Source organism: Mustela nivalis (assembly GCF_964662115.1).
Source record: "Mustela nivalis genome assembly, chromosome: 14".
In the NCBI taxonomy this organism is placed as follows: domain Eukaryota; kingdom Metazoa; phylum Chordata; class Mammalia; order Carnivora; family Mustelidae; genus Mustela; species Mustela nivalis.
The window spans coordinates 17,736,313-17,757,666 of NC_139033.1; the positions used below are offsets into that span (position 1 = coordinate 17,736,313).

The 21,354-nt window shown below is 56.6% G+C and overlaps 2 protein-coding genes across 14 annotated transcripts in view; one reads left to right on the forward strand and one right to left on the reverse strand.

Annotated features, from left to right (window-relative positions):
* PIWIL1 (piwi like RNA-mediated gene silencing 1) overlaps nt 1-6,856 on the forward strand; it is a 35,735-nt gene extending 28,879 nt beyond the window's left edge. For all 3 annotated transcript variants that reach the window (XM_082699812.1, XM_082699813.1, XM_082699811.1), the window contains exons 19-21: nt 3,583-3,708; nt 5,723-5,870; nt 6,027-6,856. In XM_082699812.1, coding sequence (XP_082555938.1) covers nt 3,583-3,708; nt 5,723-5,870; nt 6,027-6,143 — 391 coding nt within the window. In that variant the 3' untranslated portion in view covers nt 6,144-6,856. The remainder of the gene's footprint in view (nt 1-3,582; nt 3,709-5,722; nt 5,871-6,026) is intronic.
* Nucleotides 6,857-18,352: 11,496 nt separating this feature from the next.
* RIMBP2 (RIMS binding protein 2) overlaps nt 18,353-21,354 on the reverse strand; it is a 203,029-nt gene continuing 200,027 nt past the window's right edge. For 7 of the 11 annotated variants that reach the window (XM_082698197.1, XM_082698198.1, XM_082698199.1 and 4 more), the window contains one exon: nt 18,353-19,757. In XM_082698197.1, the coding sequence (XP_082554323.1) occupies nt 19,569-19,757 (189 nt within the window). In that variant the 3' untranslated portion in view covers nt 18,353-19,568. Of the gene's footprint in view, nt 19,758-21,121; nt 21,229-21,354 lie in introns of those variants that run through there. The other 4 variants (XM_082698195.1, XM_082698192.1, XM_082698196.1 and 1 more) reach the window with 2 other exon arrangements.

Sequence of the window (21,354 nt, forward strand, 5' to 3'; positions counted from 1 at the left end):
TGGAGTTTTTTGGGTTTTCCACATAAAATATCATCTGCAAAGAGTAATAGTTTGACTTCTTTGCCAGTTTATATGCCTTTTACTTCTTTTTGTTGTCTGACTGCTGAGGCCTGGATTTCTAGTACTATGCTGAATAGCAGTGGTGATAGTGGACACCCCTGCTGTGTTTGTTCCTGACCTTAGCGGAAAAGCTCTCATTTTTTCTCCATTGAGGATGATATTCGCTGTGGGGTTTTCATAGATGGCTTTGGTGATATTGAGGTATGTACTCGCTATCCCTACACTGTGAAGAGTTTTGATCAAGAAAGGATCCTGTACTTTGTCAAATGCTTTTTCAACTTCTATTGAGAGTATCATATGGTTCTTGTTCTTTCTTTTATTGATGTGTTGTATCACACTGATTGATTTACAAATGTTGAACCAACCTTGCAGCCCTGGAATAAATCCCATTTGGTCGTGTGCATAATCCTTTTAATGTACTGTTGGATCCTATTGGCTAGTATTTTGGTGAGAATTTTCATACCTTTGTTCATCAAGGATACCGGTTTGTAATTCTCTTTTTTGATGGGGTCTCTTTTTTTTTTTTAAAGATTTTATTTATTTATCAGAGAGAGATGGGGGGAGAGAGCAAGCACAGGCCGACAGAATGGCAGGCAGAGGCAGAGGGAGAAGCAGGCTCCCTGCCGAGCAAGGAGCCCGATGTGGGACTCAATCCCAGGACGCTGGGATCATGACCTGAGCTAAAGGCAGCTGCTTAACCAAGTGAGCCACCCAGGCGTCGATGGGGTCTCTTTTTTGATGGGGTTTTGGGATCAAGGTTATGCTGGCCTCATAAAATGAGTTTGGAAGTTTTCCTTCCATTTCTATTTTTTCGAACAGTTTCAGGAGAATAAGAATTAATTCTTCTTTAAATGTTTGGTAGAATTCCCCTGCGAAGCCATCTTGCCCTGGGCTCTTGTTTGTTGGGAGATTTTAGATGATTGCTTCAATCTCCTTACTGTTATGGGGCTGTTCAGGTTTTCTATTTCTTCCTGGTTCAGTTGTGGTAGTTTATACATCTCTAGGAATGCATCCATTTTTTCCAGGTTGTCAAATTTGCTGGCTTATAGTTGCTCATAATACGTTCTTATACTTGTTTGTATTTCTTTGGTGTTGGTTGTGGTCTCTCCTCTTTCATTCATGATTTTATTGACTTTGGTCCTTTCTCTTTTCTAATTGATAAGTCTGGCCAGGGGTTATCAGTCTTCTTAATTCTTTCAAAGAGCCAGCTCCTAGTATTGCTGATCTGTTCTACTGTTCTTTTGGTTTCTATTTCATTGATTTCTGCTCTGATCTTTATTATCTCTCTTCTGCTGGGTTTAGGCTTTCTTTGCTGTTCTTTCTCCAGCTCCTTTAGGTGAAGGATTAGGTTGTGTCCTTTAGACCTTTTTTGTTTCTTGAGAAAGGCTTGCATTGCTGTGTACTTTCATCTCAGGACTGCCTTTGTTGTGTCCCACAGATTTTGAGCAGTTGTATTTTCATTATCATTTGTTTCCATGGATTTTTTTCAGTTCTTCTTTAATTTCCTGGTTGACCCATTCATTCTTTAAAAGAATGTTGTTTAGTCCATGTATTTGGGTTCTTTCCAAATTTCCTCTTGTGATTGAGTTCTAGCTTCAGAGCACTGTGGTCTGAAAATAAGCAGGGAATGATCCCAATCTTTTGATACCAGTGGAGACCTGATTTATGACCCAGGATGTGATCTATTCTGGAGAATGTTCCATATGCACTAGAGAAGAATGTATATTCTGTTGCTTTGGGATGGAATGTTCTGAATATATCTGTGATGTCCATCTGGTCCAATGTGTCATTTAAGGCCTTTATTTCCTTGTTGATCTTTTGCTTGGATGATCTGTCCATTTCAGTGAGGGGGGGTTAAGTCCCCTACTATTATTGTATTATTGTCGACATGTTTCTTTGACTTTGTCATTGATTGATTTATATAGTTGGCTGCTCCCACATTAGGTACATAGATATTTACAATTGTTAGGTGATCTTGTTGGATAGACCCTTTGAGTATGATACAGTGTCCTACCTCATCTTTTATTATAGCCTTTGGCTTAACATCTAATTTATCCAATATAAGGATGGCCATCCCAGGTTTCTTTTGATGCCGCTAGTGTGGTAAATTGTTTTCCACTCCCTCACTTTAAATCTGGAGGTGTCTTTGGGTCTAAAATGAGTTTCTTATAGACAGCATATTGATGGGCTTTGTTTTTTTACCCATTCTGATACCCTGACTTCAGATATTTGATATAAGAACAAACCGAAATGTCAGAGGATACAGATGACCTTTCTGTCCTGACATTTGCTCAGTTGTTTCTTGTGACATCAGAGGACTCAGATCTACTTTGGCCTCGGGCTCCTGGGCCTGGCTTTGCTACGTCCGAAGCCACAGGAACTGGGCAGCACTAGCCCTCATGGGGTAGATGGTGATACTTCTACAAGTGCCTTCTGCTTATATAAACTCACCCCCTGTCCCTTCGGGATTTGCTTATTGGATTATTGTGAAGGAGCCCAGATTATTGTGAAGGAGCTTGCTTGTCAAACAGAAGCTCCCACTTCAGGGTCTTTTTGACCATTTGTCCAGACAGCATACCGTAAACAACCTTCCCAAGCCAGACCTTCCAGATCCCACTATACGTAACGCTCTCTGTGTCCCACAGTTTGGAATCAAGAGTATTTCTGCTAAGAACTAACATTCTTGTTGGAAAAAGGGTACAGGAAAAATGGAGGCACGGGTAATGGTCTCTTTCAAATGTCTAATACACACCAGCACGGTTCCCGAGTGCCTTCCGTGCGCCCTTCCCTGTACTCCAGCATGGCTGTGACTTCAAGCACTGGCTGTGAATGGACTTTTCAGAGCTGGTAGAAAAGGTGTGAACCACATTCCAACCCACAGGTGCTGCCACTTGAAGGGCTGGCCTCCGGAGAGCCAAGGAGGCATGTTAGGGCCAGTAGATGGCTTCAGGTGCAGTGCTGAGGCTCGCGGGGAGAGATCTGGGCGTAGGGAAACCAACTGGAGATTGGCATCGGGCAGCGGGGTGTGGCACGGATGCAAAGGGCGCGTCCTCTGCCAGCATGTGCTGAGCCGAGAGGTGATTGGGCCCCAGGAGGGAGACCGAGGGAGACAGAGGGAGCCCCAATAGCTCACGGAACGGTAGTGCTGGGTCAGACTTTGACATTGCTCAAGCGAGCTTCCCTCACAGCCGCTCTAGGCTCCAGATGCTCGCGCTCCAGCAGAAAATGTCCCTGAAGAGCGTTCCAGGCTGTGTGCTGGGAAGCATGCTGAATGTGCCACTTCTGTGTGCCAGGCCGGCTGTGCGCACGCCCCTGCCTCACCTGCTGTCCTGTGTCTCCCCCGCCCCCCGCCCCCCGCCTCCTGGTCCCTGTCTAGGGCCGTTCACAGCTTGGACTGATACTCTGCCTTGAGAGGGAGAGATGTTTCCATTTAAATGTGGTTGGGAAGGGGGATGTCTGGATGGTCGGCTGCCTGCAGGCAGGACAGACACAGTCATTCCATTCGCCATCATCATCTTTCAGCCCAAGACTAACGGTCATTGTGGTGAAGAAACGAGTGAATGCCAGATTTTTTGCTCAGTCTGGAGGAAGACTTCAGAACCCGCTTCCCGGGACGGTTATTGACGTAGAAGTTACCAGACCAGAATGGTAAGTTCTGTGTGGTTACACGATTGTTTTCTTCTTTATCGACTTCAGCACATTTTCTTTTTCTTCTATTTCTGATAAATACTAAAGTCTTCAATTAGTTTGATCTCATAATATTACTAAAGCCTGTGATTCGTTTGTATCTGAAATGGTTAACGGGTTTCCATCCAGTTGTCCTTTGGGGGAAGAGGGTTATCCTCTGCGGCAGTAATCATACATGCAGAGGGTGAGCTCTGCTGCCGTGGATTATTTTGTATTTTATTCACTTGTGACCTTGTGCTCAGATTCCTGGCCCCTAGTAAAAAGTTTTAGATCTGTAACAGCTTGCTGTCATCCAGAGGTCAGAAAGTGGCAGCTGAAACACGACTGCAGATAAGAAAAGTGGCTTCTGAGGAAACAAAACTTTCTGTGTAACTTGGAGCTGCACTTTGTCTTAGGAAAGCCAGCTGGCTGGGACATCCACGGCCACAAGGGGGCCACAGGGCAGTGCTGTGGGCACCCAAGGGTGCAGCGGTCGGGGCTCAGGCTTGCTGGATCCTCGGAAACGCTTTTAGGAGGCGAGGCCTAGGGTGCAGTAAATCGTGCTGGGTGGTGGCTCTCTGGCCGGTCCAGGAGAGCGCGCTGGGAGGGCCGTTCCTCTTCCCCACTGTGGCGGGGTTTGGGGAAGGAGCTTTCATCGGGCTGAAGTGCTGGCCTCGGGGCAGAGCTGCTAATGTGGAACGTCCTTCCTGTACGGACCTCGGGTAAATGAGGCTTCACTACACTAACTTCACGTAGAGCAACAATAATACAGATTTTTAGTTACCTTTAATCAGTTGTGTTCGCGACGGGGAGGGGACATTTCCGTGTTGAGATGTGTTACTTGGACTCCTGTCTCAGGCACGGGTCAGTCGTGGCGGTGCTGCAGAGGGTTCTGCTTGTGGGGAAGTCAGCTGAGGGAGACGGTGGCTGAGACAGTAACGCAGCGAGCTCCTTTCCTGCAGGACCTTCTAACCGGTCCGAGCGCCCCCCCCACCCCCGTGCCCCCTGCTGACACGCGTCCTGCTCTGCTGCCCGCGGCTCAGGGCCAGCCCTGACCTGGAGACAGCTGATGGAGGCAGACTGGCTAAAATCCAAGTTGAATTTTGAAGTATGAGAACATCTCATGACTTCTTACCAGATGCTTTTTAGAACTTAGCAACGGAGGCTCTGCACATGCCTGGAGAAGCCCCATCGCGGGCGCCGCCTGTCCCAGCTGCGGCCCGCACTCTGGGCGCTCAGGCACCCGGGTCGGGACTAAGGCTCTGACTCGAGCTCCGCTGGGGTTTCTCTGCGGCTTAGGGCACGTGGTCGTGTGTGCGTCGGCTCGCGGTGCTCTGATGTGTGTAGCTTCAGCGGACCTAGCAAGCTGCACAGGTAATTCCCTTGTGGCTTGACGAGGGCGGACGACCGGCTCTCTGACCTGTGCTCTTGCTACCCAGAAAGGGGGAGCGGGTGTCCTGTGCTCTGTGCGCACCCCTGCGGTCTGCCGTGGCGTCTGGGCCCTGCGCTGCTGCTGCTGCCGGCCCTGCAGCTTCTCCGGTCCTTCCAGAGTCTGCTTTGCGTCCTTAATGATTAAAATGAAGGATGTTTTCGTTGCATAACCACGGAACAGCGAGAGGGGGAAAGGTCCTGTGGTAAAATCGTATTTTGGGAACCGCAGCGCCTGAGTGGAGAGCTGCTCTCCGTGCCCCGCTGCCGCCGCCCTCCCCGACGCCGCTGTGGCCCGCGGCCGGCGCACGTGGTGAACGCCCCGCGGCACCAGTGACACGTATTTGAAATCTAATAGTGGTTTCTGAAGCCTCGGTCACAGGTAAGTGTTCCAGAACGGTCCATGAGAGCAAGTGTTATGGACCTGAAGGAAGCACGTTTCATCCTGACGAGGTCAGCATCCCTTAGAATACGGGATCTTTTCTCTGGAGGAAACGGGACCCACGGTAACTTCAGCTTTCAGACCCATAAACCTCCCTTCCGTGGGGCTTTTCTCTTGTAATTCCAGGTATGATTTTTTTATCGTGAGCCAGGCGGTGAGAAGCGGCAGTGTTTCGCCCACGCACTATAATGTCATCTACGACAGCAGCGGCCTGAAGCCAGACCACATACAGAGGCTCACGTACAAGCTGTGTCACGTCTACTACAACTGGCCAGTAAGTGGGTCTCCCTGGGCACGTGTACGCACATCCGTGAGCTCTGATTTTCCAGACAGGAGTCGCTCTGTTTTCAGAGGCTTTTCTAGTTAATACTGGGCCGGGTGCTGCAGGGAGCAGGTCGGGAGTAACAGCCCCGTGTTTCTTCCACTCAAGGGCGTCATCCGCGTTCCCGCTCCTTGCCAGTACGCCCACAAGCTGGCCTTCCTGGTGGGCCAGAGCATTCACAGGGAGCCCAACCTGTCCCTGTCCAACCGCCTCTACTACCTCTGACCCTCGGAAGACGAGGACGGGCCGCCACGCCTTCTGTTTGACCTTGTAGCTTCCTGCGGGGTGGGTGGGTGGGGGTGGGTTTTTTTAGCTGTTACCTTTATAGATGAATACTGGGAAGGGAATTAGGAGATTTGGTGTCTCGTTGGTAGCATTGCTGCTGTGACTGGCTTGTAGGTAAAAATTAAAATTTTATATTTTATCTTGTTTGCTTCTCAAATACGTTGTGAGAATTTCTTGTTTTGAAGAAAATGTGGATAAGGTGCTTCGCATTATAAACAGAATTTCTTAAACTATTTGAAAAGTGAGAATTTACTTGAAAGTACTTTCAGGAGTGAGCACATCCTGCTTTGTAAACGTACATTAATTCATCATCTTTTTGAAATATTTTTAATTTAAAGGAGAGAGGCATGAAGTGGGGAGCTCACTGCAGCTGTAAGGTCGGCTTTTACTTGGGTGTCTGGTCTATTTTAAAGATAAAAAGCTGCCATTGAATAACCTGTCCAAGGTACGAGAATGGTAGGAGACTGCAGAAGTAGGCTAATTTTTTATTTTTGGGGGGCTAGATGGTATGGGGGTTGAAAAGTTTTTAAAATTTCTGTCCAAGAAAACATTTTAAGACTCTTATCACAGAAGAGGCCAGTAGCCTCTGATAACATTACTGTTCTGTTTGTGATGGGGACATCCTTCTCCTTGTTACAAAATAAAAATTGGATTCTCACATTATTCACTAACTGTGGTTTGTTTTTACTGAAAACATACATTTTCTTTGCATGCCATGTATTCTTCTAAATGCTGGAGAGCGCACTCTGTCCGGAGGCTGCAGTCCCACTTAGAAATGCTCAGTCGCCACCCCCTTTTGCACTTCGAGGTCCAGAGCCGCCGGCCGCAGGGCTCGTGGGACCGGACGGAGAGCGGCGGCAGGGCGGGCGATGGCGGGAGGTTGACAATTGTAATTATTCACATGGACGTGCTTGTGGGAAATTTCAGGAAATTTGGCAAAGAGCTGGCTTGCTGTCAGTGGCAACTGTACTTGGAGTCAAAGTACTTGGAGAATCCCTTCGGCACTGCCGGCCGCGGTAGGGCCTGGCCCCCAGGGCTCCTGCCTCAGCCCCGCCCTCCGCACCGCTGCACGTGGTCCCAATAGAGACTTTCTGGGCTGAGCCTCACAGGAATGAAAACCCTTTTTATTCTCCTCTTAGTTCTTCAGGCTCCTAACCGTTAACAGTGTCCTCGGCTGTTAGTCCCTAGCCCTGGTTCCTTGACCTGCTTGGTCTGCAAACAAGAGAAGACACAGGAAACAGGAGGTTTCAGGAGAGTGCCAGAGACCGGATGCCATGATGGAAGTTGCTAGAAGCTGACCCGCTGTGAAGGCGTGCGAGGAGCTCTACCCTGCAGCCGTGGAAGACGAGCTCTGGTGTTCACGTGTAGATCGGTAGGGCTAGTGGGAACTTTTAAGGCCTCAAAGTGCCGTTCTTAGGTTTTAATGGTCTTTAAAACCATGGAAGGATGGGCAGATGGGGTCTGGAAAAGCGGAAACAGTCACAAGACCGTCACTCAAAGACTCGGCTGCGAGGGAGAGAAAACCTCAGACTAGTCTCAGCCGACAGGCACGGGGCGGCTTGCTGCTGGCGCTGGAGGCGGGCTTCCTGGTGTCGCTCTGTCCGGCGCCTGCTGTCGGCTTCCCACGCACAGCGAGCTCCGCACCGGGCTCCGCACCGGGCCACACGCGCGGGGCAGGACTGTGTGGGGAGACACTGGCCAGACCGTCCCTCAGACGCGTGCCACCGGATTTTCCTGGGACTCTGGGCAAAGGCCGGCTGAGAAGGCGTCCCGAGTCTGGTTGATGAGAGGCTATGGTGGCCGGTGGGGGGGGGGGTCTCGGTTCTGGCGGATGGGCCTGGGGTCCAGGTTTGGGCGTCTGCCTCACCCCCTGGAAAGGAACACCCAGCCGTCCACACATCCTGGAACCGGGAGGGACGCGCCGCCCAGACAGGTAGAGCCCGGATCCCGTGCGAGTGCTAGGGTGGCTGTGGGGACGGGGGGCAGGGAACAGCTCCCAGCAGGGGCGTCGCGGGGCCGCAGCCAGGAGCCCCAGGGTGCAGCACCGCTGTCCGTCCGCACAGGCCGCACACGGGGGCCGCCACGCTCTGGGCTACGGCATGGGAACAGCCTGTGGCCCCGCTGCCTCCGCCAGTGAGAAGCATCGGCACCAGCCCCCCCACAGGTCACCCCTTCCCAGCCCTCGCCTGACCCTCAGGAGTCCCAGAGGTAACCCCAGGGTGCGGCAGGGGCTCTGGCGACGTGCCTCGCGGTGAGGCTGGGGTCGGGGCCCGACATAGGCGCTCCCCTCCCCTCCCCCCTCAGCGTCCGGCTCTGAGACCGGGGCCCGACCCTGTGTCCTGTCATCTGTTTGCCACAGAGGTGGCCTGAGGCCGTGGCACAAAGCTGCCGCTTATTTTCATATATTTCGAGGTTTGACTCAAGTTCCCGTAATTGGTGTCATTGTTCAGATGCAAGAATGCAGGGGCTGGGCGGGCTCTGGGTGTGAATCATCCCAACAGTCCCCGGGGCGCCCGGCCCACGGCTAGAGAAACCGTCAAACTTCCAAGTGGTTGCGACCGCGAAGGGCCCCCTGGCTCTGTGGGGAGAGGAGCCCCCTCTGCTGGGGTTCCCCCGAGGCTGCAGCGCCCCCCACCTGCCCCTGCACACAGCTGGGCCGCCCTCCCCTCTCAGAATCAGAAGGTCGTCTCGACGCAGCTTTTCGGACCCATCCTCCTCACCGGAACCTCTCCCCGTACCCTCCGAGGTCACGGTCGTCACAGCCCCTTCCTGAGTTCCTATGCCTTGAACACGCCGGGCTCCCAGGACGATTCCTGCCTGTGGGTGGCGCCGCTGTCTGGGCCGCACCTGCGTCTGGCTGGGTCCCACGCACCCTCCGCAGCCCGTCCTCTCCGAAGCATTTCCTGCCCCTGGGCTCGGCCGGCGGTGGCTGCGGCTCCCGGCTTGCTCCTGGCCCGCGCTGGCGTTTGCTGCCACACCTGGCGACACCACCGGCGCGGGCCAGCATTTTCCCACTGGTCTGTCCCCTGCGCCCCGCAGCCCTGCTTCCCGGTTGCTGTGGCCGCCATCACAGGCCCCGAGTGCTGCACCGCAGGCTGCGAGTCCCCATGGGTGCCCCGCCTCTCGAGGTCCCTCCTGCGTCCCTCCTGCTCCCTTCCAGACCCCGTGCTGTCCGGGGGCTCTGTCCGCTCCACCCCTGCGCTCGGCTCCCAGCAGAGCAGCAGCCTAGCGGCCGAAGGACAACGCACCTGTTCCGCTCTGGATGAGGCTTCTGGAACTTCGCTGCCAAGCCCCCACCGCCCCCGCTCCCGCCCACGTGTGCCCAAGACACCCAAGCGATTGCGTCGCTCCCGGGCCTGCGCCAGCCTTTCCTTGCTCATTCCCAGCAGCCGACAGACCCGGCCGTGTCCGGCCCGTCCTAAAAACAAAAGGGCTCTCGGCCCCTCCTGCCCCCCACACCGCGCTCTCACTTTCCCGTTAGGAGGCAGACGAGCGACTGAGAAGACCCTTGGGTTCCAACAGACAAAGCCGCCCAGAGCCGCTGGCCCGGAGTTCTGCGGGAGAGTCGCGGCCGGGGCGGAGCAGGGCCCGATGCAGGGTTCGTTGTGACGGTGGGGAGATCCCGGGCCAGAGGGGAGAAGGCGGCAGGGGCACGGGGACGGGGTGAGTGCTGCCCGCGCCCCTGCCCGCTGCCCCCGGCACCCTGCTGGCCCACGGGGTCTGCGACGCCCTTCCTCCGCGCGGAGCCTGCGGGCAGCCCCCAGCCCCGGCAGCACAGCGAACGCCGCCCTGGGGGGCCTGGCAAGAGGCCCCTTCCTCAGCCCCGCCCGAGGCCTAGGAGCCTGCGTGGAAGTGGGGTGCTCGCACCGCACCTGGAGGGGGCGTCCGCAGTTCACCACTTCCTCCAGCAGGGGCCGTACTGCTGTGCCGACCTGGACGGCTGCTCCGGCACCTTCCCGCTGGGAGGGGTGGGGGTCGGCACCGGACCCACTGAGCTGAGGCCCCACCGTACAGCTGTGATCTGGCCCTCCCGGGCGGTGTCGTAGCAGCCCCAGCCACACCTCCTGACCCGTCCGTCCACTTAGACCGCGGTCTCGTTTTCAGGAGTTGGTCCGCACGTGGGCTCTCCACGGGGGCCCACAGCACACAGTGGTCCATAGAAAGGGGCACCAGGAAGGCAGAAGTGGGGACCCAGCCCAGTTTGACAGGCACGTGGAGACTCATTCAAGGACGGGGGAGCTGGGGTCAGACACCCCGGAAGGCGTGTTAGCGACACTGGTTGTGCCCCACGCCCGCTCTGAAATCCACCTCATTGCTCGCAAAGGCAAGACAAAGCTGCGTCCTTCTGTAAGCGCAGCAAGACCGCGACTGTCCCTCGGGATCTTCTGAATCTGCTGGAGCCTCCGAAGCCCTCACCGCCCTTCCTGCTGTCACAGCCGAGCCCACAGATCCGTGCCGTCGCACTCCCACGGATTCCTTCCTTTTCCGAGGTCCCCTACATGTCCTGAGGTTCCTGCGCCTGCCAGGCAGTGACCTTCCTTACTCACCTGGTCAGGCCTCCCTGGGAGTTCCAGAAGCCAGTACCAGGCCGGTTTTTCCAAGGGGCAACATTGGGTGCATAAAGTCGCCCATCATTCTTGAAGCCGACGGGTCACCTCTGAGCCTCCGCGTGGCTCTCAAACGCGACCTCCCAGTGCCTCGCCGGTGTAACCCGGGTTCCCAGGACAGACTCTTACCCGGGATGTATTTCCCACCGTGTCCTTGCCACCACCCCCACCCCGGACACAAGCCTCCCTCCACAGAGCTCCCCGCCTCGTCTGGCGCGGGCACCCCTCGTCGGAAAACCTCTGCCGGGTCAGCCCCCCAAACCCGTCAGCTTCCCCGCTCGACCCAGGCCTGAAACAGTCTCCAGCCCGCAGGTACCAGGGACGCCCGGCGCGTGTTAGGGGTCGGGAAGGTGCGAGCACAGGCAGCACGAGCCCAGGCTCCGACGTTCTGCGCTGCCCTGCCCCAGGCCCTGGCCACGCTTGACCTTCCACAGGCCTGCGGCTGCTGGAGCTGGAGAACAGCCCCACGTCCCACAGCCCGCGTCGGCCCGCCCGGTGAGATCCAGATCCTGGCGGCCATCCCGCCCCGGGGCAGGCGGCAAGGGGGCCGCACGCAGCGCCGTCTGTGGGGAGACACTGCTTCGTCCTACATCTGCCCCCCCCTTTGGAGAGGTTTCCTTGGGCGACCGGGTGCTCAGCCCCGTGTCTGTCAGAGCCCGTCTGTCCCTGCAAGACCACGCTTCATTCTGCACGGGCCCTCCAGTCACCCCCGGGGACACAGCGGGAGGGCCACGCTGTCCCCAGGGGCGGGCGTCCACACCTGCAGTCCCCCGTCCCCAGAGGCCCCTCAGCGAGGAGTCTGGTCCACGGGAACCCGCCTTCCAGGGCATAAACCGCTGCCGCTGCAGCCCCCGCTCCCGCAGGCTCGGTGGGACCCAACTGGGTGGGGGACATTTTCTTCGGGGTCCCAGACTTCAGGTGTGGCCACAGCTGAGACCAGAGACCCGACGGGCCCCTTTCTGCCATTTTATGGTGGGCCGGAGCCTTTGCTTCTCCCTGTCGTTCAACCCGTCTGCTTCCCTCAGGACGGGCCTTCGGATTGTTAGGCCTGGCTCCTGGGGGCGCATGCGCTGCTCCGGTCAAGGACAACCCCACCGCCGCACGCTGCCGCCTGGCCCCGCCGACCACTGGGGCATGTCCCAGGCTCCCCAGCACTCAGGGACTCACAGAGCCATTTCTGACACCTCAGACCCATTTACCATAACCTGGTCGCCCCTGGGACCCCACCTCCTGCCACCCCAGCTGCCACGCTCCCAGCCCTTTGCATAGGGTGGCCCCTAGTCCCGCAGTTCCACAGACCATGGGCGCCCCAACACTACGGCCCTCAGTTCCAGGACAACGGGCTTCCCCACAGACGGACAGAGGGCACCCCCACAGACAGAGGGCTCCCTCAGGGACGACAACCCCCCACGGAGGAGAGGCACCCCATGGACAGAGGGCTCCCCCCATGGACAGAAGCCTCCCCCCACAGGCAGAGGACTTCCCCCACAGACACAGGGCTCCCCTCAGGGACAACCCCCCAAGGACACAGGGCTCCCCCCGCAGACATGTCTCCCTCCACAGAGAGCTGCCCCCATGGAAAGAGGATTTCTCCCCACCGAATCCATGGATAGCCAGTCCCCCCCACAGACAGAGGGCTCCCCCCACTCAGAAGTCTCTCCCCATGAACAAATCGCTCCCCCACCGAGAGAGGGCTCTGTCCACAGACATGGGGTTCCACCAACTCCATGGACAGCAGGCTTCGCCCACAGAGAGCGAGCTCCCCCCACAGACAGAGGTCTCCCCAGTGGACACAAGGCTCCCCCGACAGAGGCCTCCCCTCCAATAGACAAAGGGCTCCATCCCCCCACAGAGGGCTCCCCCAAGGACAGAGGGACGCCACCAGTTCCAAAGACAGCAAACTTCCCCCCACTCAGAGGTCTGTCCCCGCGAACAAAGCGCCCCCCTCTTGGACAGAGGGCTCTGCCCACAGCCTGGGGCTCCACCAAATCCATGGGCAGCAAGCTTCCCCCGACTCCTAGGTCTGTCCCCGCGAACAAAGCGCCCCCCTCTTGGACAGAGGGCTCTGCCCACAGCCTGGGGCTCCACCCATTCCATGAGCAGCGAGCTTCCCCCACCTGGAAGCGCCCCTCCATGGACAGAGGGCTTCCCCCCACAGAGGGCTCCCCCCAAGGACAGACGGACGCCACCAGTTCCATGGACGGCAAGCCTCCCCCACAGAGACCAAAGTCTCTGCCACAGACAAAAGGCGCCCCCCTAGACCGTGCGCTCCTGCACGGACAGTGGGCTCCCCCCGCAGACTGGGGGCACCCCTCAAGGTCCGAGGGCTCGACCAATTCCATGGACAGAAAGCTCCCCCCCCGCCCCAGACAGAGGCTCTCCCTGCGGACACAGAGCTCCCCCACAGAGAGCTCCCCTCACGGATAGAGGGACCCCCAGTTCCATGGGCAGCCCGCTTACCTCACAGGCTGAGGGCTCCCCCCATGAACCAAGGGCTCCACCAATTCCAAAGACAGCAAACCTCCCCCCACTCAGAGGTCTGTCCCCACGGACAAAGCGCCCCCCCCCACGGACAGAGGGCTCCCCCCACGCACTGAGGGCTCTGCCAATGCCAAGACAGCAGGTTTCTCCGACGGAAGGGTCTCCCCGCAGGCAGCAGGGTCCCTCCGCAGATAAGCTCCTCCGCTTCCCCGCGGACGCCCCCACCCCGCACAGTTGGCCCCAGCAATTCCAGGACTGTGGGCTCCCCCCACGGACTAGGCTCCCCCGCCATGGACCAGAGCCTCCCCCCCTCCCCAGACGGGGCTCCGGCAGGGACAGCGGGCTCTGCCGCCCACGGACGCCGCCTTCCTCCCCGGGCTCCTTTGGTTTGGCGTCTCCCCCCGGCCCCGACTCTGCCAGCAGGGACAAGGCGGAGGAGGGTCACTCACGTACCGCCGGGGCAAGAGGACATTCCAGTCGTGAAACCAAGCCGCCAGCCTCCCGCCGGGTTCCGTTCCTGCCAACTTACAGGCACGGGGCGAGCCAGGACCCTCCGCCCTCTCTGCGCGGTGCGGCCAGGACCAGAGCTTCTGCCGTGCCGGGCCGGGCCGGGAGGTCACCGCAATCGTGAGCGGCCGCACCTGCGCCCGGCCCGAGCCACGCCGAGGCCGCAGGTGCAGGCAGTTGGCGGCTCAGAGCAGGACACCTGCGCCGCCCCGAGGGCTTCCTGGCCGGTTCCCTCTGACCCGCCTCCGCGATCAGTTCCAGCCCCGCGGCCGGCGCCCGCTGCACACCCAGCACCGCGTCCCATCGCGCGCCTGGACGCGCGGCCCCGTCCTCCACGGCCCCCTCCACCCCACCCTGCCTTCTCCGTGCCTCCGGGTTCCACGCCGGCGCACCGCCAGGGCCTCCCTGATGTTTGCTCAAACCCCCTGGGTGATTCCGTCCAGCCGCACGGCTCTTCTCTGTGGAAGCGTTTCCTGGACTGACCTGCTTTCACCCCCTCTTTCTCCCGAGTGTGGCCCCGGGAGGCCGTGACTGTGTCGCTCACTGCTGTCTTCCCAGCCTCTAGATCGCTGCCCAGGGCACAGCAGGTTCTCAGGTCCCTATCGAGTTGGTAAATCGTTAATCAGCCCTAGTCACCCGGCACCCGTGTTCCTTACGCGGGTTCCAGTCCGGAAACCCTCTCGACTCTGCAACCTGCTGTCCGCGCGCCCACTGGGGGCTCTAAGAACTAGGGCCCGCGCCCCACCCACTCCCGCCCAGTGAGCATCTCGGCCTGGGACCTGGACATGGGTGCACGCCCGTCTTCCCCGGGTGGCGACCCTGGAATAAGGGACCCCAGGCAGAGAGCTGGACGTCTCCCATGCGGCCAACAGCTGGTCAGGCCCCCGAGAAGTCAGGACAGGGGCTCAGCTGCCACTGGATTGTTTTCTTCCTGGGGACCCGGGAAGGTAGGCCCAGCCCCATGTATCCTTGCCCGTGCTCCCCCATTGCCTGTGCAGTGCCAGGGGTGGCTGGGGGTGGCCAGGCCCGGGGCAGGAAGGAACCCCTTGGACGGGGACTTGGTGGTCCCAGCTGTGCATGGTCACAGATGCCTTTGGCACAGGCAGCCTCTGGCCTCCTGGAGCCTGCACCTGCCCGGGGAGCGGCCAGGCCTCCAAGCTTCGTTCCGGAGCCCAGAACTCCTGCCTGAGCTCGGGGCTGGGGGAGACAGAGAGAGAGAGACCGCGAGCGTGCGTGCATGTGTGTATTTCCTTGCATTCTCTCTCAACCAACTTTGTTGTTCTGTTTTTCTACGATTTTATTTACTGGAGAGAGAGGACATGTGAGCAGGGGGAGGAGCCAAGGGTCAGGGAGAAGCAGACTCAGAGCCCGATGCAAGGCTCATCCCACGACCCTGAGATCATGACCTGAGCCAAAATCTAGAGTCGGACGCCTCACCGACGGAGCCACCCAGGCGCCCCAACTTTTACTTTTCTACATAATTTTATTGAGCTGTAATTTACACTATCAGCACATCCAACTGCAAGAGTTTCGACCAGCGCGTCCACTCCTGTCTCTGCCTCCCTCTGACTTAGAAAAATACCGATTTCCGCCCTCCCACAAGTTGCAAACAGTCCTCCTTCCCACCTTGTCCCCAAGCAACCGCGGACGTGCCTTCCGCCACCCTGAACCCTGTGAGAGTGAAGATCGTCTAGCGTGTGCTCCTTTGCGTCTGGTGTCTTTGCTCCGGACAGACCGTGTCCGTCTGGGCAGGCGGCGGATCTGCAAGGCTGGCCCCCCCGGGTGCCTTCCGTGTTCAGTCCTCAACAGGCTGATACTTGGGTGTTTCGCTTTGAGCCTGTTGTCATGGTCTATAAAAAGTTCTTTTGGAGCCTTGATGGGGACACGTACTTTTGTTTCTCTTGGGAGCATGCGTAGACGTTAGATCTATACGCGGAGCATCTCTGACCGCGTGAGAAGCTGACAGCGGTTTCCGCGGGACGCACCCTCCTGCTCTGCCCTGTAAGGCGTCTGAGTTCAGCACCTCCACGGCTACGCCTACGTGGGATGCTCTCTCTCACTTTAATAGAATTTTATTTTATTTTTTAAAAGACTTTATTTATTTGACAGAGAGATCACAAGTAGGCAGAGAAGGAGGCAGAGGCAGAGGGAGAAGCAGGCTCCCCAGTGCGCATGGAGCCCGATGCGGCGCTCGATCCCAGGACCCTGAGATCATGACCTGAGCTTAAGGCAGACGCTTAACCCGAATCACCCAGGCGCCCCAAGAAGTTTTCAAATTTGACGAAATCCAATTATCAGGGGTTTTTTTTGTTTGTTTTGTTTTGGGGGTTTTTTGTTTGTGCTTTTTGTGTCCTATTATAAGACATCTCTCTGGCCAAATTTTTCCATTTTCTTCTAGAAGCTTTAGTGTTTCAACTTTTTCATTTAGAACTGTGACTGTGTTTGGAATTAATTTTTGTGTGCCGCGTGAGATAAGGGACGGTTTCTCCCCATCATAATTAGCTCTCTCTGCCACATTTCCAGAAAACACTGTATTTCTCTTCCCAGCTACCTTGGCACCTTTGCTACCGAGGAATGTGCCACATGTCTCTGTGTGCACTTCTGGACCCTCTGGTTTGTTCCAGTGACTTCAATGTCCACATTTTACACAACAACAACACTGTCTTGATAGCCGCGGCCTTGAAGTCTCAAAATCAGGCCATGGGAGTCTTCTGACTTTTCGTTCGTCTTTTTCAAAACCACCCTGGCCATCACAGGTCATTTGCATTTCTGCCTCATTTTTAAAATCAGCTCATCAATGTCTAGCAAAAGCCCGTTGGGATTTTGACTGGCCTCTCACTGAATCAACAGATCTACTTGGGGGGAAAATCAGGAATTTAAGAATAATACATTTTCTAAACCACGAACGTGTTCTGTGTATCTCTGCTGAAGAGCCCTTTCATTTCTAGGCAGCGCTCTCTGATTTTCAGCACACGGGTCTTGCTCGTACATTGTGGTTTTGATGCTAATATAACGAATTACCTGCGTTTTTTATTATTCTACCGCTTCCGTTTGTGTTTTAACTTCTGTTCTAATTGTTCCCTGCTAGCTCACAGAAACAGCAGCGAGCTGCGTATGTCGACCTCCTGGGCTGTCACCTTGCCAAATCCACTTCTGGGTCCCAGCAGCGTTTTGGAGCTGTCTCAGCACTTTCCAAATACACAATCGCATCCTCTGCCAAGACCGCGTCGCTTCTTCCTTTCCAAAGCGAAGCACGTCTCTCTCCTTACCACGCGGAAGCTCTCCGGTGCGGCACGTGCTGCGCTGCGCGCACAAGGCCAAGCGGGCGGCCTCGCGCTGGCCCGGACGGGAAGCGGGACGCGGCCGGACGTCCACCGTTAAGCACGGTCTTGGCTGCGAAGTCCATCAAGTCGAGACGAATTCCTTTCTTGGTCTTGTTTCCTGACCAGAGATGGAACTTCGTGCAGCGCTTTTTCCCTGCATCGAAGGACAGACTGTGTCTTCTGGGCCACGGGCACAGGGTGTTGCCTTTTTACTCAGAAGGTTAGGGCGCCTTCATTCCTGGGTTGAGCCACAGCCGCGCCCAGTGCGCCCCTCAGCCTTTTTCTACACGGCAGGATTTCGTCTGCTACTATTTAATTAAGGGTTTTTAAAAGAATTCCTGGTGCTCCTGGTCTGAGGATTCCTCGTCACGTCTTCGTCTGGTTTTGCCGCGACGCTGCTGGCCTCAGGAGCGGCGGCACTGGTCGTCTCTCTAGAAGTTGTATACAGTCGGCATCCTGGAATGCACAAGTGTTCGGCAGTAGTCAGCGAAGCGCAGTGCTCTCCTTATGGATTTCGGTCTGCCTCTGTGTTCTGGGAAGTTTCTAAATATTTTCAAAAGATTTAGAGGACCATGAGTCCGGGCCACCTTTGCTCTTTTTTTATTTTGGGGAAATTGTCTTTTTTTCTTTTTTTACCGTGGTAAAGTTTGTGTAAGGAAATCTATTCCGACCCTCTTTGAACGGATTAGCGGCATAAAGTGCATATTCACCCTGTCGTGTGGACCTTCATTTCTTAGGTCGGTATTTCTTAAACTGGAATTTTTTTTTAAAGACCTTCCATTTGATCTGGCTTTTTTTTTTTTTTACCTTAGTTCTTCAAAGTTGATTCATCTGGTGTGACGGACACTCTGTGCCCTCTGACCTTCCCGCCCCGGCCGCGTGGGATTGGCCGTGGCAGATCTCCCAGGCGGATGAGACCACGCGGTCTGCTCTGTTCGTGCCGCCTGAACCGTAAAAGTGTCAGAGGAGAACAGGACGAACACGGCTCGACCTCACCCTTGAGGCCTCCGTGCTGCCCCGTTCGCCTGAGCAGCTGTCACCAGCCATGTGAGGGGACGCGGTTTGTGAGTGACCCCCTGAGCGCTGGTCACAACCATTTTTAGGGAAAATAGGGAGGGCCAGGAAAGGCACGGATATCGCGTTTGTCTTCTGCGCGTGGGAGAAAGGAGAAAGGCATCCCGCAAAGCCGCACCGATAAAATCGGTTTCAAACAAAGACAGAGCACCCGGTGTTGTATAAAATAACAAATTTTATTTCTAGAAAATTTCTTACACTAAGTGCACACATGCACACACGCACACGGTACTGGGCCACACGCGGACTAATTTCCTTTTAATAAATGAACCACAGACTGAAAGCTTACAGTTTACAACAGAGTTTTGAAGACACAATGGGAAAAGCTTGGTCATTCATTTATAAACCTTCCATAAATTACAAAAGAAAGGCAGTCTGAAAAGTATGTATAAAGAGTAAAAACACTTTACAAGTGGACAAGAATTACAAAATAGTAACCGATCCCACACGCCTGCCGGTGACCTTGTCAGTCTCTCGGTCAAGTGCCCGCGGTGTAGTCTGCCTGGTGTAGAGCCATGGGGGACGGACTGAACTTGAGGGGCTGTGGGCGTGGTGTGTGCCTTGTGGGGGCCACTCCCCGTGCTCTGCTCGCGGCGGGGTGTGTGCGTGCGGCGTGGGACTCGGGCCACGGGGTGTGTCACCGGGAGCCAGGAGCGCGTCCTCGCTGGCCGGCAGGGCTGGAGGAGCGGTAACTTCTCCAAACGGGGCGACCCTCTCGCTCCCTTTCTAATCTTGAGTGATCTGAGTTAAGGAAATGTGTTCTGGGTGTTGCCCGGCTCGCTCTGGGAGAGGCGGAACGCCGGGGTGTGCACGTGCACGGCCTGCACCCCTGACCTCAGAGCCCTGTGTCTGTGGGGGGAGGGGCACTGAAAGCACGACACGTACAAAGCAGACACGGTAGTTTTTATTAGACAGTACAGAACACGGTGCATTTCTAAGGCCGAACATCAAGGCAGTTAAACTAGAAGTTCAAGACCAGAGTTAAAGTGAGTTGATGCGTCGCGAGGCAAGCGTTTGGAAAGAGGGTCAAGGTGGAAACCATTCCTCTGAGGGCGGATGACAAGGGCACAGAGGCCGGCAGCACAGGGCGGGGAGCGAGCCACAAAGAGCTACTGGCCCCCGTGCGCTCGGAGACGCCGCCGCCCGCCAGGCCGCCGGCAAGGGCGCGGGCGCTGGGCTCGCGGGCGGGGAGGGGGCCCCCAGCAGCTCTTTGTCCTCGCGGGTGGCTTACAGTGGACGGTAGAGCAAAGAGCATTTCTCTACTGGTGTCGGGGGAGAAGAGTGTGTTTTTAGGAAGCACTTGAGTCACGGAAAGCCCTAGTTTGGGATTAAAGGGAACGACACGGACTGGGGGGTCGTCCGGAAGCGCCTGGTCATTTCACCGCACCCAGCTTTTTCAGCAGTTTCTTGCCTTTGGAAAGCAGCCCCTTTTTCTTTTTCGAGGACATTTCCCTGCCTCTCCCAGGACTACCAGTACCCATGGATGACGGAGGTGACCCCGAATGGAGATGGGCTGTGGGGGATGGCGCGCTCCTTGTTGTACCTGAACCCTCAGGAGGAACCTAGTAGGCACAGTGGGACAGTTGAGTGCGCGAGCACCGACCACATCGCTTACACCACACGGCCCCGTCCCCCGCCAGGGAAGGGAAGGGGGGCTCGTGGCGTCCTTCAGGGGTCAAGGAAGCCACGAGCATGTGCACCCTCCCCGCAGCCCCCCTGCGAGGTGGGGGGGGCTGCGGCTGTTTGTCTTCGGGGGAGGGGAAGGCCGCAGCTTTGGCAAAACAAAGCTAGGTAGTAATTTACTTGGTAAATTAAGACCCAAAGCGGAGGTGTGGGGGTGGGGTGGAGGGCTGGGGAGCAGAAGTTCCCTTAAATTAGGTTCCGTGAAACTGGCCGAGGACCCATCAGCAATCTTAAAAGCCAAGGTTCTGAAAGGGGGCTTGTGGGTCTGAGAGGGACCGGGCTACAGGGAGGGTGGTCTGGTCGGGGGCATTCCTGGGGGCGTGAGTCACGCCATAGCAGACGGCACACACCGGTTGAAAGGAAAAAAAACTAAAATGAACCTCTATCACAATCGAAGGAAGCTTAAAGGCCCTTAGTGCGTGCTCGCGAGGCCGGAGATGGACTTGTGTCCAGAGAGCGCACCGGGCGCCTCCCGGCGGCGGGGAGGGCTCGCTGGCCCCGGGGCTCGGCCCTCACCCCCTCGCCCCTCCACGCCTCTCCATGCCAAGCCCTGCCTCGGGCACACGCGGGGAGCCAAGGGCTTCAAGCTTGCTTGGATTTAGAATCAAGGTCTAGTTCCGATGGAAAACACCTAGGAAAGCATCCCACGCACACCTGAAGATACCGTCCGCCCCGTCTAAGGCCGCGCGGCCGCTGCGGCTCTCGGCCGAGCGAGCACAGCATTGCATTGCTGCCCCCGAGGAGCCGCCCGGCACACGCACGGACTCGGACTCGGACTTGCCGCAGCCCGGCCGCGGGGGTCACGCCCGCGGCGGGGGGCGAGGGGGCGGGCGTGTCAGAGCCAACTCCGCGCGCCCGGCGCTCCCCCTCCTCGGCTCGGGCTCTGGGCTTTCACAGGAGCGTGTCCCGGAGTAAACATGGTGTCTAGTTGTGCTTTTGTTTTCCCCACGAGCGGCTAACAATGCAATGCACAGCGTTCGTCACGAGGAGACGCTGCAACATTCTCTACGTGACCAGACAATGAGCCTCGCAAGAAATATGTTCCCAAGGTTGGCCTTCGAAACCGTCTGAAATGGTGCGGGCAGTAGGAAATGAGAAATAAGGAAGACTGGGCTACAGAATCGGTGGCTTTACCGCCGAGGCCGAGGAACAGCCTGCTGTCCGAGGCCCAGGGGCTCTGTTCTGTTTGGTCGTGTTTTGAGACATATTTCTTTTGTGTGCGCGCCCACAGGGAAGCCTCCGCGCGAGTCCGCCGGGGCCGCGGGCGGGGCGCTACCTGTGGTATCTTCAGTTGCTCACTTACGTGAAGGCTACGGGGCCTGATTAAGGTGTGAAATGAACACTCTTCTTCTGTTTCCAAGCAGATGAGCAAAGAAATAAAAATATATATAGATATAAAAATAGAATATAGAAAAACTGGCAGTGATGAGATTAAAAAAAAAAAAAAAAAGCGAGACTACACGTGGGTGTCGTCCA